The sequence below is a fragment of the Vipera berus genome (assembly GCF_964194415.1).
Source record: "Vipera berus genome assembly, chromosome: 6".
Taxonomy (NCBI): Eukaryota; Metazoa; Chordata; class Lepidosauria; order Squamata; family Viperidae; genus Vipera; species Vipera berus.
In genome coordinates this window covers 79,874,728-79,890,253 of record NC_138208.1, presented here as the reverse complement: position 1 = coordinate 79,890,253, position 15,526 = coordinate 79,874,728, and the positions used below count along the sequence as shown (strand labels likewise).

The 15,526-nt window shown below is 39.2% G+C and overlaps 1 protein-coding gene across 2 annotated transcripts in view; it reads left to right on the top strand.

The window, feature by feature from the left end:
* Positions 1 to 15,526, top strand: part of LMO3 (LIM domain only 3) — a 104,328-nt gene that overhangs the window by 76,843 nt on the left and 11,959 nt on the right. For both annotated transcript variants that reach the window (XM_081330246.1, XM_081330247.1), the window contains exon 3: positions 14,067 to 14,192. In XM_081330246.1, the coding sequence (XP_081186372.1) occupies positions 14,067 to 14,192 (126 nt within the window). The remainder of the gene's footprint in view (positions 1 to 14,066; positions 14,193 to 15,526) is intronic.

The window sequence follows — 15,526 nt, the reverse complement described above, 5'->3', positions numbered from 1 at the left end:
TCTTCGTTCAGTGACGTTTCTTCAACTCTCGTTGGTGTTTCTTTCGGGTGATGGTTTTTCTTTTCAGCCTTTCTCTTAGATCAGCCTTCGCTAACAAGTAACACCAGATGTCTTGGGACTACAGTGCCAGAATGTACAATTGTTAGGGGCAGGATCTCTTATTGATTCATTGATTTCTGTACAACCCACCAAATATGTTGTGGTTATTCCTAGTATTTGTATCACTTAGCCGCAGGGTTTGGTTGTTTTGCAGTCCTTTCAACAAAACCTATTAATGCATGATGCCAACAAGGACTTCCATTTTTCATCTGATCATTTGCGGAACTTTCTGCTGATTAGGCATGAGAGGGATTGACAGTCTCAAGCGGACACAGGGAGGACTAGAACCTGCATCTTCCCACACATAGTCCATGTTTACTCTCGACACCTCAAATCTGCAAATGCAATATTCTGTCTAAATCCATGTAATCATAGAAGCAGTTCCTCTGTAGATAATTTGTTGCCTAGAGAATTGTCTTTCCAGGGCTGAAGGCAGTGTGGTAAGTGACAGCGGAAATGGAATTCTAGGTCCTACCTATGGCTTTAAACCTGTCAGGTTTCTACTTCTTTGCGGTTCAGGAATCCATGGCGGCCACTGATGGAAGGTATTGAACATCTCCCTACTGAATACAGAATGTAATTTGGAGATATTGAGTAAAATGATATTGACTGCTGCTGTATGCTAAGGTTCTATATTGGGATAGTCTTGATTTAACAAGAAGAGTCTGAAAAACACTTCTCAAGGAGATGTACATAACTCTTGGAGTTCCTGAAAAGCAACGGTGGTCTAGGCAACAAATGTCACGATGTTTCACTGCAACTATGGCTGGCATTTTCAGAGACAAGATGAACTATGGTGGCATCTTCAGAGGTAAGGATTATGCACTAAACCTTGAAGCCCAACACTGTCCAACAGATAGTAGCGATTCACAAGCAGTACTGTTTGAAATAGATCTGTAGTAGAATTCCATGTTTTTAACTAGTTAACACTGGTTGGTTGGTAATCATAATGGGGTCTGAAAAGCCCGTACCCTCCACATTTCCCCAGGGCCTCCAGCACCCTATTAATTTTGTTTTCAGTAGCAGAGTCTGTCCCATCCTCACCAAAGCCTACCCAGGACCTGCAGGATCATCTATCCCCTATCTGGTTACTGACATTCGGATCTGGGTTTTATCACCTGGGCCTTTGATTTGCAAAAATAAAAAAGCTAGAATCTAATCACAATGGGTGTGGAGACATTTAAAGAATCCAGCAGAGGAGTGAGAAACGATGGGTAGGACTAACATCAGAAGAAAAGCTATTGCTCTTTGTAAGTTGATTTGTTCTTTCTACATAGCATCAACAAACTCGGCTTCAGTTCTCATTATTGTGAGCCTCCTTTCAGAAGCTAACTGATGCCAACCCTACTCATTCTTTTTCTTCAGTACATGAGGAGGCCGTGCTGGCTACTGACTGATCTCTTGATCCTTGGGAGCGAAACCGAGGGGAGAAAGTCTAACAAGTGCATCGTTTTGCAGTAAATTAGATCAGATTTCCGCATCTCCGCACTCAGTCTGTGAGCTTGACAGTTCAGTAAAATGTTCCCTTGTAAGGTTCGCCCTCTTAGGAAAAAGGGCAATAATTCATCATTAGGATTTCAGAGTCCAGGTGCAGATGAAAACTGATGGAGCCTCCAGCGAGGCAGAGAAAGTCAGCGGAAGAAGAAAATTTTATCTGAAGTCTAATTCCCTGCTTACAGCAGAGAATAATTAAGATAATATTGCTCCAAGAGTTCTTTAATGATTAAAAATCACATATGTAGGATCCATAAATTGGTGAGCAACAAATTGAGGGGAGGTATAGCATCAGGAGATGCAGTTCTTTTCTTTGTTTCCCCCCCCCCCTCTCTTTTCTTTTAAATGCGCATTATAGTCAAAAATTCACTGATGGCAGAGCACAACCAGCCTAGGAAAACCACAGGAGACCAGCCCTGTTCCAAGGACTTTGTTTAGATGCAACAAATCATTTGTCTGTTATTAACCTAGAGCTTGTAATTATGCAGATTGCCATAGATTTTCCTGGGTTTGGAAGTGAGATTGAGGGTTGTTCAAACTATAGCAGGAAGCTTGGGGCTGGCTATGCATTACTGAACTTGCCACATTTATCATGTTGACTGATGGCAGGAGAATCAGGTCTCGGGTCCCAGTGGTTAATGTAGTGGGTAATTAACTGTCATTTGCCTAGTAATAGGCTGATGATCAATGGTTTGTGTGGAAACAAATTCTAATCAGGTAGCTGATAAATGCTCAGGGGGGAAAGAAAGCAATTGAAATTGGGGACAGCAGAAAAGAAAGAACTAAGTCTAGAATTTCAACATAGGACTCTAGAGTTGTATGATAATAACAGCAAAACAAGAAGAAAAAGTAGAAGATCAACAATAACGGGAAGAGGGGGAAATCTTCTAAATAAATAGCTGTGTTCAGAATTACCCCTTGCTAGCTAGAAAGGATCTCTTACATGGCCTTAAAATGGCGTGCTTTTGAATGGGGTTTTTAATAACTAAAAGCTGCAAGATGCAACATTATTGGACAATATGTCTGATGGTGGTTTGTTTTTTTTAATTATCTAAATTGGGATAAGACACCAAGCCATTGTTTTGTTGTTGTTGTTGTTTTGTTTTGTTTTGTTTTAAGTGAAGGGTTTTTTTCCTGTTTCAGTGAATAAGGATTTGATTTTGAATGATGACTACTTCAGCTCCTTTTTCTTTAGAACCCCTACTGGTTTTTTTTCTCTTTTCTTCTCCTTTTATTAAGGATTTTGGACATTTGTAGGACTAGTTCAAGCAAGTACGAACTAAAGGGGATGACTCTCCAGCCCCCAAATCAGCATCTGATATTTCTAAACAGGTTCGATAACTAGGGTGACTTTACAGCTTTCTTGCATGATTGTGACTTTCCCAAGATTATTTCCCTGTCCTCTGATGGAAACCAAATACTAAGGTTGAGTGTTCTCAGTATTTGAAAAAGTGTTTCCCCCATACTAACTTGTGCATATCTTAATATATCCCCAAGATGTTCTTCTCCATATCTCCTTTTAAGAAGAAGTAGGTGAGATGATAAAAGACCCTATGTCTTCTCAATCAGCTCTACAATCCTTTGATGTTGCTTCTGGATACAAGAGACTAAATGAGGTTGAGTTGATTGTGATCATTTTTAGTTGAGGAACCCACCCGCATTTGGGAACCCACCCACAGAAACCCATATGTTTCAACATGTGTGAACTAGATTATCATATTAAGCTATTATATTATAAGACTGGACTACCATGTTAGGGTATTATTTATTTATTATTTCGGACCAATATGCTGCTCTAGTTAAATGCCAACTCTTCATGGCTTGCAACGCATGCATAAACATAATTAAAACAATTTTTAAATTACTTTAAAACAATCACAAAAAATAATACCTGATCAAAACTGAGGAAAGTTGTACCACCAACAGTAATTAAGAACCCTCATCCCACAGGACAAAGCTAAATCAGTGCTTTTCTCCATCTCAAAGTCTTGTTGAAATAAATAAATCCCAATAATTTATTTCTTGGGGCATTGTATGTTATGTGAACACCACAGCTGTGTTTGGGTGATGCAAGTTTAAAGTTGAGTTTGTTGGATAAACCCAGTCTTGGAGTTTTTTCAGTGCTGGATGAAAATGCAGTAATTCATTTTATTTACGTGTTGGATTTATAATTCACTTTTCTTCCAAATACTGAAAGCAGAATAAAATTCTCCTGGTTTTTTTCTTCAACAAAAGCTTTGTGAAGGCATCTGCAGTCCGCTACGAAGTAGTAGGTGACCACAAGTCCCTCAAGAAGAACACAGCATGATAATTTTTTTTATAGAAGTATTATGATTAATGTTATTTCAATATGTAATATAGCATTCAGTGGCCTTATTTTAAGAAAATAAGGAAAAAGAAAATAATAATCATTATACATTTCTTTCTAATAAAGGAGAATATTTGTAGGTCAGGATTGAAATGAAGGGTCCTTGGTGCTCTTTGAGCTTGGTTGGTTTCTTGCAGACGTTTCATTGTCCAACTAGGTAACATCATCAGTGCTAGTGAGGAGTGGGAGTGATTTTCTTTCTTATTTTTAATTTGATCCATCTTCTATACTTGAGACTTGATAGAATACCCTGTTTACAAAAGCCTGTATAGTCTGTACAAGTCATCCTTGACTTAACAAATGTTTGTTTAATGACCGTTTAGTGTTACAGTGGCAATGAAAAAAGTGACTTATGATCAATTCACACACTTATGACCATTGCAACATCCCCACATTAACGTGATCAAACGTCAGGTGCTTGGCCACCAGCTTGTATTTACAATGGTTGTGGTGTCCCAGGGTCCTGGGATTGTGATTGGCAACTTTCCTTGGGAGCTTCTGACAACCAAAGTTAATGGGGGGAAACAAAATTCTCTTAATGACTGCATGATTTAAGTACTGTAGCGATTCATTTAACAACCATGGCAAAAAAGGTCATACAATTGGGCATGACTCATTTAACAACTGCCTTGCTTAACAATGGAAATTTTGGACTCCATTGTGGTTGTAAATCAAGGATTGCCTGTACTTACAGCATTATGCCTTCACTCGTTTACCATCATAATTCTGGATTTTCTTTCTTTTTCTTCACCAGAAATTTCAAGTCTATACATTCCTTATTCCTATAGTAACTAACAAAATTAAAGGGGATTTATTTAATCTAGTGGGACCCTAGTTAGTATTTTTTTTAAAAAAAAGTGATCTTAGCTGCCTGTCACACCAACACAGTATCCAGTGTGAGTCTCTCAGAGACATTAATAATCAAATGTTCTTTAAAAGGAACAAGATTTTCCTCAAGAGATATCAATGCAGTTACCCTCAGTGATATCCTAGTGGTATCTGATTGATTTACACAGTGTGTTAGGAATAGGCTAAGTATGCACTGGACAATTCCTGAGTTAGTACATTGTGAGGAAGATTTACTTAACAAATTATGCAAATCAACTGAGGGTAAACCATAAAACTAATTGCAGTGATTTTTTTTGGACATAGTATGCTGTGGGAACAGCAGAAATTTATTTTTTATTTATTGTTAATCTCGATTTAAAATTAAACATCAGTTTTAGACACAACTGAAATGTATTCCTGCCCTTCAAAATTGTTGGGGGCAACAAAACAAGTTCATTTAATCCATGTAACCCTGTCAGGCCAGACATTTAGTTTATTCATTACCCCACAGGCCATATCAAAATACAGATTTCCAAACACAAATTATTAATAAAATTCTACAAAAACAATTTAAAATGAAATTGGAGTAAAATACAACAATTTAATATATAGATAAGTAAAATAAGATAAAATTATATTTCAGTATCACCCCTACAATCTACCCCAATCAGTCCCACATATGCCGATCTCAGCCGAACCATTTTACTCGAATACTGTGGTGTATTAAATGATGTTTTCGGATTCTGGCCACACATAAGGTATGTTGTTTTGATATGGGGTTCCCATTCATTTAATATATGAACCAAGGTACCTGTATCTCACCCTCTTAAACAACAATAAAAAATATCAAATCTACTACTACTCCACAAAAAAAATCATATGGTGTAGAATGGAACCTCCCATATCTGACCATTGTATCAAGCTGTTCTAATCTCGCTGGCAAAAATATCTCCCTAAAATGTTTTGGCAATTGTAACTTTAAATAGTTGTCTGTTTCAAAAGTACGTTTATATTTACACAGCCATTTCAAGTTACCAGGCCAGAAAAGTAGGAACACACTTAATTTGATTGCAGAATTGATCCATTTTCTGGGTTCATACAATCTGTGGAATGACAAATTAATGGAATGAAATGTTTTTGGCAAACACAACCTGTTAATTTCAGGTAGTCTTCGATTTATAACAGTTCAGTGATCATTCAAAGTTACAACAACACTGGAGAAATTGACTTACCGCCCGGTTTAGACACTTACAACCATTACAGTGTCCCCCCCATGGTCACATGATCAAATTTCAGCTGCTCGGCAACTGACTCATATGTATGAGAGTTGCCGTGTCCCTAGGGTCATGTGAACACCTTATGGGACCTTCTGACAAGCAAAGTCAATGGGGGAAGCCAGATTCACTTAAAAAAAACCCTGTCTTAATAACTTAACAATTGCAGTGATTCATTTAACAACTATGACAAGAAAGGTTGTAAAATGGGAAAAGTTACTCAACTAAATCTGTCTTGCTTAGCAACAGAAATTTTGGCTCAGCTGTGATCATGTGTCAAGGACCGCCAGTAATTGGCTGAGTTTTTGGTTGCCTTTTTTTTTTTTTGAAAAAAAAACCACACCTTCTGCTCAGGCCTTTTTTAGTGTATTCATCACTGACAGAGGCTCACAACACTATAAACCAAGGATCAGTGATTTGTCAAGCTTTGCTCATTACCATGCTATCTCACAAAAAAACAAAATAGCCAGATCGTGATTGCAAGTTTCCAATGCTGTCGCCTTCAAAATCTCACTAGAAATTTGCAAGATTATGGATTAATTTTATTATTGTATTTAGGACATCTCATGACTCACAGGCATTTTATTAGTTTTTTTTAAACCCTATCTTTTGTCTTTAATCATCGTTTATCAAAAGTTTATTTTGCTGGCCTTTTCACCGTAATAAAGATTTTATGGTACTGTGGCCGACCAAAGCTGTACAATCACAACATCATAAAATAAAATGAAAATAGGTTGAATAAAGCCAAGTAAAATTAAAGCACATTTTAAAAGCCAACAAAGGTGCAGAATTGCAACAGTGGTCGACTTTTCACACAAGGGTGCCTATTGGAGCAGTTAACAACATCAAAATGGGGGATCCTACTGGGCAATCAAAGCCCCCTCTTTTAACATTTATCATACATACTTTAAAAAGGAGCAGGATTCAATCAGCCACTTCCACTATTTTGATAAAATTGATTATGTGGTATACCGCTCAGAGTTACTTTCTGTAAGACAGGCAGCCATATAAATTTGATTAATAAACAAAATGTATAAATTGACATTCACACATCAACATCCTGCTGAGCCTTGGTGGAGCAGTGGGCTAATGCCTCCTTAAGTAACACCAGCTGCCTGCAATTAGTGCAGGTTCGCATCCCACCAGGCTCAAGGTTGACTCAGCCTTCCATCCTTCCGAGGTAGGTAAAATGAGGACCCAGATTGTTGGTGGCAATTAAGCTGACTTTGTAATAATGCTGCTTGGGGGGTGTGTGAAAAATAAAAATAAATAAAATAAAAATAACCATTTACATAGCAAAAGTTAGGCTACTGAGATATTTTTTTAAAAAATAATAATAATCATGAACCAGAAAAATACAGCTGGAAAGAGCCTGGTGGGGCCATTTCAGAATGTTGGTGCAGACATGGAGAAGGGCCTGTTATGAGCTGGACTAGAAGTTCTCTTGATCATCACCAGATGGAGCATCTGGATTTCTGTGTCAAAATTTGATCTTAGACTAAAAATAAAAGAAGAATTATATCCATAGCTTCCAGTTCAGTCATTTCAATATTAAAGTGCTGAGGTATCATTCAGGTTAGCCCGGATCCGTGTACAAATTGGCTCTTGAAAGTGGGAATTTAGGTCACTGAATCCATTCGGTTGCCAAATTATTCAGATTAAGGAATCCACAGTAGTTAACCATCCACTTAATAAGCTCTAACAAAGAGGAACTTGACAAATAATTGGTTTCAGAACCGGTCAGTGATGCCTGTGATGTCACAGACCTTAGGCATACAATACCTCCTGGCTTCATTGAGGTCGCATTTCACAAGTGTCTCAGGGCTGTTAGTAATAGCAATTTTCCCCTCAATCCAGGCTGATTTTCATAATGCTGTCAGACTAAGGATTATGTGCATGACCACGCCACGATGTTTAAGTCAGTCCGGATGGCTATTGTTGAAGCAGAACAAAGGCACGCTAAAAGTTTATTGTACAGACTGACATTTAAAGAAGAGAATATTTGTAGATCAGGGTTGAAGTTGGGAGGTCCTTGGTGCTGTCTGAGCTTTTTGGTTTTCTTGCAGACATTTCATTGCCAAACTAGGTAACAACATCAGTAAAATGGAAGAAAGGGAGGGAGGGATAGATCAGGACATAAAAACATCACTAAAATCAGCCTATCAAATGATGCTTTCCCTCATTCTGGACAGCAGTTCCTACAGTTTTCAAAACAATAGGATTTGGCTGTGTCGCCCAACATATCTACAGAGGCACTAGGTGTGAGTTTCATGTAGTAAAAAAAAATCCTTGTGTGTCTTGTGTAGATATGTGTGTGTTGGGGGGCGTCCGTGTGCATATACAGATACGCTGGAATGGTATTCAACTTGTGGATAGCAAGGAATTCTTTCTGTATCAGAACTCACTGAATTTGGCCTGAGTGGTGCAGATTTACAAAGCAGGTTTCGTATTCATTGTCTATGTTGTCAGTCCTGACATTCCTCCTGTAGCACCTTTGAATTCATTAGCTTAAAACTGTTTTTAATTTGGAATTTCCCTGGAGAGCCATTATATTTTTCTGCTGTCAGCCTGATGTTGAAAAGCAAAGTGGTGGATGTGGCATTTTCATCTATTTACTATCATAGTTGCAAATGGCATTAGCAGGCTATGGACAAAGTATAGCAATTCCTTTTTTTAAAAAAAAAGAAAGAAAGTCTATTTAGATGTATTAAGCATTAAATAGGTTCACATTCGCATTGATAACAAACAATGGATCATGAGTTAAGCCCAAAACCAAAGTTTATAATGCAAAATTCCAAAACAACCATTCTTCCTGCATGTGTGGGGAGCTAGTTTATTCCTTGTAATATAATCAGGGGTTGTTTTTTGGGGGGGTGGGGGGAGACAACCTTGGTACAGTTTTGAACAATGCATTCTTTGCAAGTGTCTGCAGGGCACACACACACACACACACACACACACACACAAATATCTGTTTTGCAAAGGGTTAACAAGCTTCTAATCACCCAATTGATCTTAGCACTGCTTCATAATGCCTTGGTAACACTTGGATTACTGCAAGCAGTTTTGATCACCACAATCTATAAAAAATATTTTTAAAATATAAAAAAGATGTTGAGGCTCTGGGAATAGTGCAGAGAAGAACTACAAAAATGATTCGAGGTCTGGAGACTGAAACATATAAAAAACAGCTTCAGGAATTGGGTATATATAGTTCAGTGAAAAAAGAAGGGCATTAGCAGTATTCTAATATTTGAGGAGAAGAGCCTCATGCTGGGAAAGATTGAGGGCAATAGAAGAAGGGGACGACAGAGAATGAGGTGGCTGGATGGAGTCACTGAAGCAGTAGGCGTGAGCCTAAATGGACTCCAGAAGATGGTAGAGGACAGGAAGGCCTGGAGGAACATTGTCTGTGGGGTCGCGATGGGTCGGACACGACTTCGCAACTAACAACAACAACAATATTTGAGGGGCTGCCACAAAGAAGACGGGGGTCAACCTATTATCCAAAGTATCTGAAGGCAGGACAAGAAGGAACGGATGGAAACTAGTCAAGGAGAGAGACAACCTGGAACTAAGGAGAAATTTCCTGACAGTGAGAACAATTAACCAGAGGAATGGGTTGCCCTCAGAAGTTGTGGGTATTCTATCACTGGAACTTTTTAAGAAGAGACTGGACAATCATTTGTCTGAAATAGTACAGACTGGCACCAGGCTGCAGCATATCAGAAAACGGGCTGTGTAAACAAATGAAGCCCCCATCCATGAGATGCAGATAGCATGTGAAATCATGCCCCCTCCAGTCTGGAGAAAATCCCCTCTCCACAGAACCGGTTCCTGGTGTCCAAAAGGTTGGGGGGCGCTGGTATAGTGTTTCTTGCTTGAGCAGAGGGTTGGACTAGAAGACCTCAAAGGGCCTTTCCAACTCTTGTTATTTTGTTCTGTTCTGTCCCTTTATTGTCAAACATATCGCCCCAGCCTACACATGACACTAGTAGCAAAGTAGCAGTATCTCCATTATTATTATCATTATTATTATTATTATTATTATTATTATTATTATTATTATTATTATTATTATTATTATTATTGGATTTATATACCGCCCTTCTCCCGAAGGACTCAGGGCGGTGTGCAGGGCAATTAAAACACAATATACAATATACAAAGTTAAAATAAATTAAATTAAATTAGCCCTAATAAATAAAACACATTCTAAAAGTTAAAAATTAAAAAATCCCAATCCCTCAGTCCAGGCCGGCAAGCTCAAATAACCAAGTTTTCAGGTCGCGGCGAAAGGAGCGAAGGTCGGGAGCTATCCGGAGCTCAACGGGGAGTTGGTTCCATAGGGCAGGTGTGCCCACAGAGAACGCCCTCCCCCTGGGGGCCGCCAGTTGGCATTCCCTGACCAACGGCACCCTGAGGAGGCCCTCTCTGTGGGAGCGCACAGGACGATGGGAGGTTGACGCCGGCAAAAGGTGCTCCCATAAATAGCATCAGTCTGCTTTCTCATCACTGTTTTTTCCTCTTTTTTCCCTACTTGAAAGATAGATGAATATTGAAGGAATGTGCATTTTTCTTATTCTGTGTTGGAGAGAGAGTTATTTTCATTAGCTGGTGTGTCTTCCTGTTTGACCTAACACCTCCCCTCTAGGCTAACTCACTACACAATGCTTGATAGAAACACACAACGCTGAAAGCTTCTATGGTGATAATTACACTGCAATGTACTGTATGCTGTGTGGTGTTGCTAGTGAAGAGGACTTAGTAGCTGCATTGGTAGCGTACAGTTTTTACTTTTTATTAAATTACTATCTCTCCTGGCTTTACAACAGCGTAATGAAACCATATAAATGCATAAATAAAAGCATACCTTAACAACAAACAGGTTTTTACAAGTAAGATAAATCAGGCTAAAAAGGCCAGGATGGTTGGCTAGACTGCTAGCTGGGGAAATCTGCTATTGCAGAATAACACTGTCCTGCACTGGCTATCCCAAGTTTCCAGCTTCAGTTCAAAGGATGGATTACTAATTGTAAAGCCATCCAGCATGGCTCAAGGACAACCTTGTCAAGCATGAGCTTGCTTATCCAATTTAGCCCAGTCATCTGAAGGGGGATTGTTGATCTTTGCTCTGTGCGAGGTAAATGGAAGCGGACTAGCTACCAAGACATCCTTTTAATAGCCACCACACTTTGTCCTTGGCGGTAACATTGACCCAGCAGTCCTCCCAGGGAAGCAGGCCAGTTTGGTCTAGTGGTTAAGATAGCAGGGTGGAAAGTGGGAGACTGTGAGTTCTAGTCCTGCTTTAGCCACGAAAGCTAGCTAGATGACGTTGGGCTAATAACCAAGAAATGTTGAGTCCTACCTTAGACATGAAAGCCAACTGGGTGACTTTGGGCCAGTCGCTAGGCACAGTGAGTTCTAGCCTCACTTTAAGCATGAAAGCCAGCTTGGTGACCTTGGACCAGTCATTCTGTCTCAGCCCAATTCACCTCACAGGGTTGTTGTGAGAAAAATAGGAGCAGGAAGGTGTGTTGGAGATGTTTGCTGCCTTGAGTTATTTAGAAAAATAATATACAGCAGGAAAAAGTAAGCGAGCTCTGAAATCTATTTTGTTCAACAGGCTTTTGGCCCATGTTTGTGGATAGCAATTTTTAATGACCTTTATTGTAATCTTGTTTTCTGTCTACTGTATTATCTTGGAGATGCATGAACCAGAATCTTATAAGGGTGGTACATTTGGGATCCTTAGGTGATAGAGTCAGTTTAAGGTGCCTTTTATTAATATCTGTTAATATAATAAATTTATATATGGCCACCCATATGGCCACCCAACTCACAAAAAGCATCTCACAGCATTAAAGATTCACAACCCACAAAACACTACTATCACCCCATAGTGGCAATAGATACCTTCATTCTAGCCATTTGATTGCCTCCATATCAGCCTGGAGTCATCTGGCCCACTGACAGAACCACATCTTTAGGGACTCCTGGAGAAATAATGTCTAAGGGAGATGGGCAGCTCAAAAATGTGAAAAATAAATAAAAACAAATAAATAGCAAGGTGGAGGGTTCAATCTTCTCTCCAACCTTATCTTTTCAATTACTTGGAACAAAGAGTAGCATGGCAGAGCTTAAAGTTAAGGCATTTGAGTAGAGTCTTCAAATTGCTCCCAGAGTATACTGTAATATACAGCATTTCTAATGTGGCTATATATAGTTGACTGCCTCATTTACTTTAATAGGCTCTTTCTATAACATAATCATAGCTATAAGCATTGCTTAGGGTTGGAAGGTGCGTGAACCACTAATGCTTTCTGACACTTTAAATGACTTCTTCATAAAACGTTCTTTAATAATGGTAAAGCTTTTAGCACTAGGTGTCAAAAATGACTGGGAGACTAGCTTCTCCCCACCAGCCCCAAAGTATTATTTCCTCTTATGCTCAAGTGTATGCATATTATAAATAAATAGCACCAAGGCCGTGGTTTTTGCAATGTTGTCCCATGGCTGCCTTCAGATCTTCAGCCTTTTTCGTGCTGCATGTGTACGGCTCACTAATGTGATTTTTTTTTAACTTTCTTTCCCCGCCTCTCCTCCCCCCCCCCACATATTGAAATGGTAAGACTTTAATGCACCGCAGATTAATAACGGTAGTTCTAGAGACAAGTGGTAAACATTATGTTATGATGGTAAAGGGCTTATTTGCAAACAATAGATGTCAAGCGGTCTTCTTTCTTTTTCTTTTCCCTCTTTGCGCCAAATTGTATTTTTTTAAAAAAGACAAACAAAAAACAAAAAATAAAGTTAGTTTCATAAGTGAAAACAAATACAGATAGTCCTTGACTTACAACCTCAACTGAGCCCCAAATTTCTCCTGCTAAGTGAGACATTTGTTAAGTGGGTTTTGCCTCATTTTACGACCTTTCTTCTCACAGCTGTTAAGTGAATCACAGTAGTTGTTAAGCCGGTAACACGGTTGATCAGTGAATCTGGCTTTCCTCATTGATTTTGCTTGTCAGAAGGTCACAAAAGGGGGGGAACACATGACCCCAGGATGCTGCAACCATCATACATATGAATCAGTTGCCAAGGGTCTAAGTTTTGATCACGTGACCATGGCAATATTGCAAAGGTCATAAGTGTGAAAAACAGTCCTGAGTCAATTTTTTAAGCATCATTGTAACTTTGAGCAGTCACTAAATGAACTGTTGTAAGTCGAGGATTACCTGTATATGATAGTAGGAACAACAGGGAGACAAAAACATGTGAAGAACAGTTGGAGGAATTGGATATGGCCAGTCTAGAGAAAAGAAGGGGCTAGTGGAGGCATAATAGCAGTCTTCCAGTATTTGAGAGGTTGCCACAAAGAAGGGAGAGTCAACTTATTTTCCAAAGCACCAGAGGGCAGGACAAGAAACAATGGATGGAAACTATTCAAGGAGAGAAGCAACCTGGAATTAAGGAGAAACTTCCTAACAGTGAGGACAATTAACCAGTGGAACAGCTTGCCACCGGAAGTTGTGGCAAGTTTTAAAAAAAAGACTGGACAGCCACATGTCTGAAATGGTATAGAGCAGGGATAGGCAACCTTGGCTCTTTTATGACTCATGGACTTGCAAGTCCCAGAATTCCTGAGCCAGCATAGCTCAGGAATTTGAGTCCATGAGTCATAAAAGAGACAAAGTTGCCTACCCTTGGTATAGAGCAGGGCTCTTCAAACTCGGCCCTTTTATGACTCATGGACTTCAACTCCCAGAATTCCTCAGCCAGGCATGCTGGCTGAGGAGTTCTGGGAGTTGAAGTCCATGAGTCATAAAAGGGCCGAGTTTGAAGAGCCCTGCTATAGAGTCTCCTGCTTGAGCTGGGGATGGACTGGAAGACCTGCAAAGTGCCTTCTAGCTCTTTTCTGGTTGATTCTTGGGCGCTTTGTTTGCTCACCCAATCTTCGCTTCTTTCTCTGTGTTCCTTCCGCTCTCCCCACCCGCCATCGGCAGGTTATTTGGTGTGACTGGAAACTGTGCAGCCTGTAGCAAGCTTATCCCCGCATTTGAGATGGTGATGAGAGCCAAGGACAACGTTTACCACTTGGACTGTTTTGCGTGTCAACTGTGTAATCAGAGGTAAGAGACTTGTCAATGCATTTCCATGGGTTGATGCCAGTTGTTTCTGCTTAGAAAAGAACAACGCCAGGCACGAGATTTTTGCCATTGTGCTCCAGGCTGAACTTGCTTTGATTAACAAGAGCCTTATTTGAAGGAAGAAAAATCCAGGTAAGGAATGGCTTCATTTCTTCCATCCCATCCTTCAGATAATATTCAGATGTATAATGAACCAGACTATCTCATTATTATTATTATTATTATTATTATTATTATTATTATTATTATTATTATTATTATTATTATTATTATTATTATTATTATTTATTATTATTATTTATTATTATTATTATTATTATTATTATTATTATTATTATTATTATTATTATTATTATTATTATTATTATTAATTTTATTTGTATACCGCCCTTCTCCCGAAGGACTCAGGGCAGTGAACAGGGCAATACATATTAAAAAAACAAGATACAAAAATTAAAAACGATTAAACAAAATGCCCACGAATAAGTTAAAACACATTAAAAACACATTAAAAAGTAGGTTAAAACAGATTAGTAAAACCCAACCCATACCCATTATGGGTATGAATCTCAGAGTTATCTACTCTTCTACTCTACTTCCCAATTTAATCGTAACTTTGATAGGTTATGGCTTGCAATCAACAATCTGCCCCAGGTTTCGGAGAAAATGAGCAGAAGCGTGGTAACATCCACTGAGTAGAGAAAGAAACAAAAGAACCAGCTGCTCCTACTTGTTGGTGGGTTTCAGGTGCAGCACATGCTGTAACCGTAGTGAAGACTCTACCCAAACGGATCTAGCATTATCCCTTTCTATCCATAGGCTTCCTGTGCCCCCTGGGAATTTTGAGGGCTCCAGATTGATGACCTTATATCTAAAGATGATGGCTAAAACCCTCATCTCTGAGCAGGAATTTAAAAAGGTGCCTGCTCTTTCTTTAAAGATCTGTTTCATTTGTCCTGGTGCATCTTGGAGAAGCATTGCAAATTTGGGTTAGGTTCATATTTTGGAATCTAGAGTTAAAACCAGGGGTCTTCAAACTTGGCCCTTTTACAAATTGTGGACTTCAAGTCCCAGAATTCCTCAGCCAGCCCTGAGGAGTCGAAGTTCACAAGTCATAAAAGGGCCACGTTTGAAGACCCCTGGTTAAAACTGACACTTCCATCAGCCTTCCAACCTTCTGAGGTTGGTAAAAAGAGAACCAGATTGTTGGGGACAATATTCTGACAGTGTAAACCACATAGAGAGTGCTGTAAATAACTATGAAGCGGTTTATACTGTAAGTTGAAGTTTGTTCCAGTATTGCTAAAACTGGAACA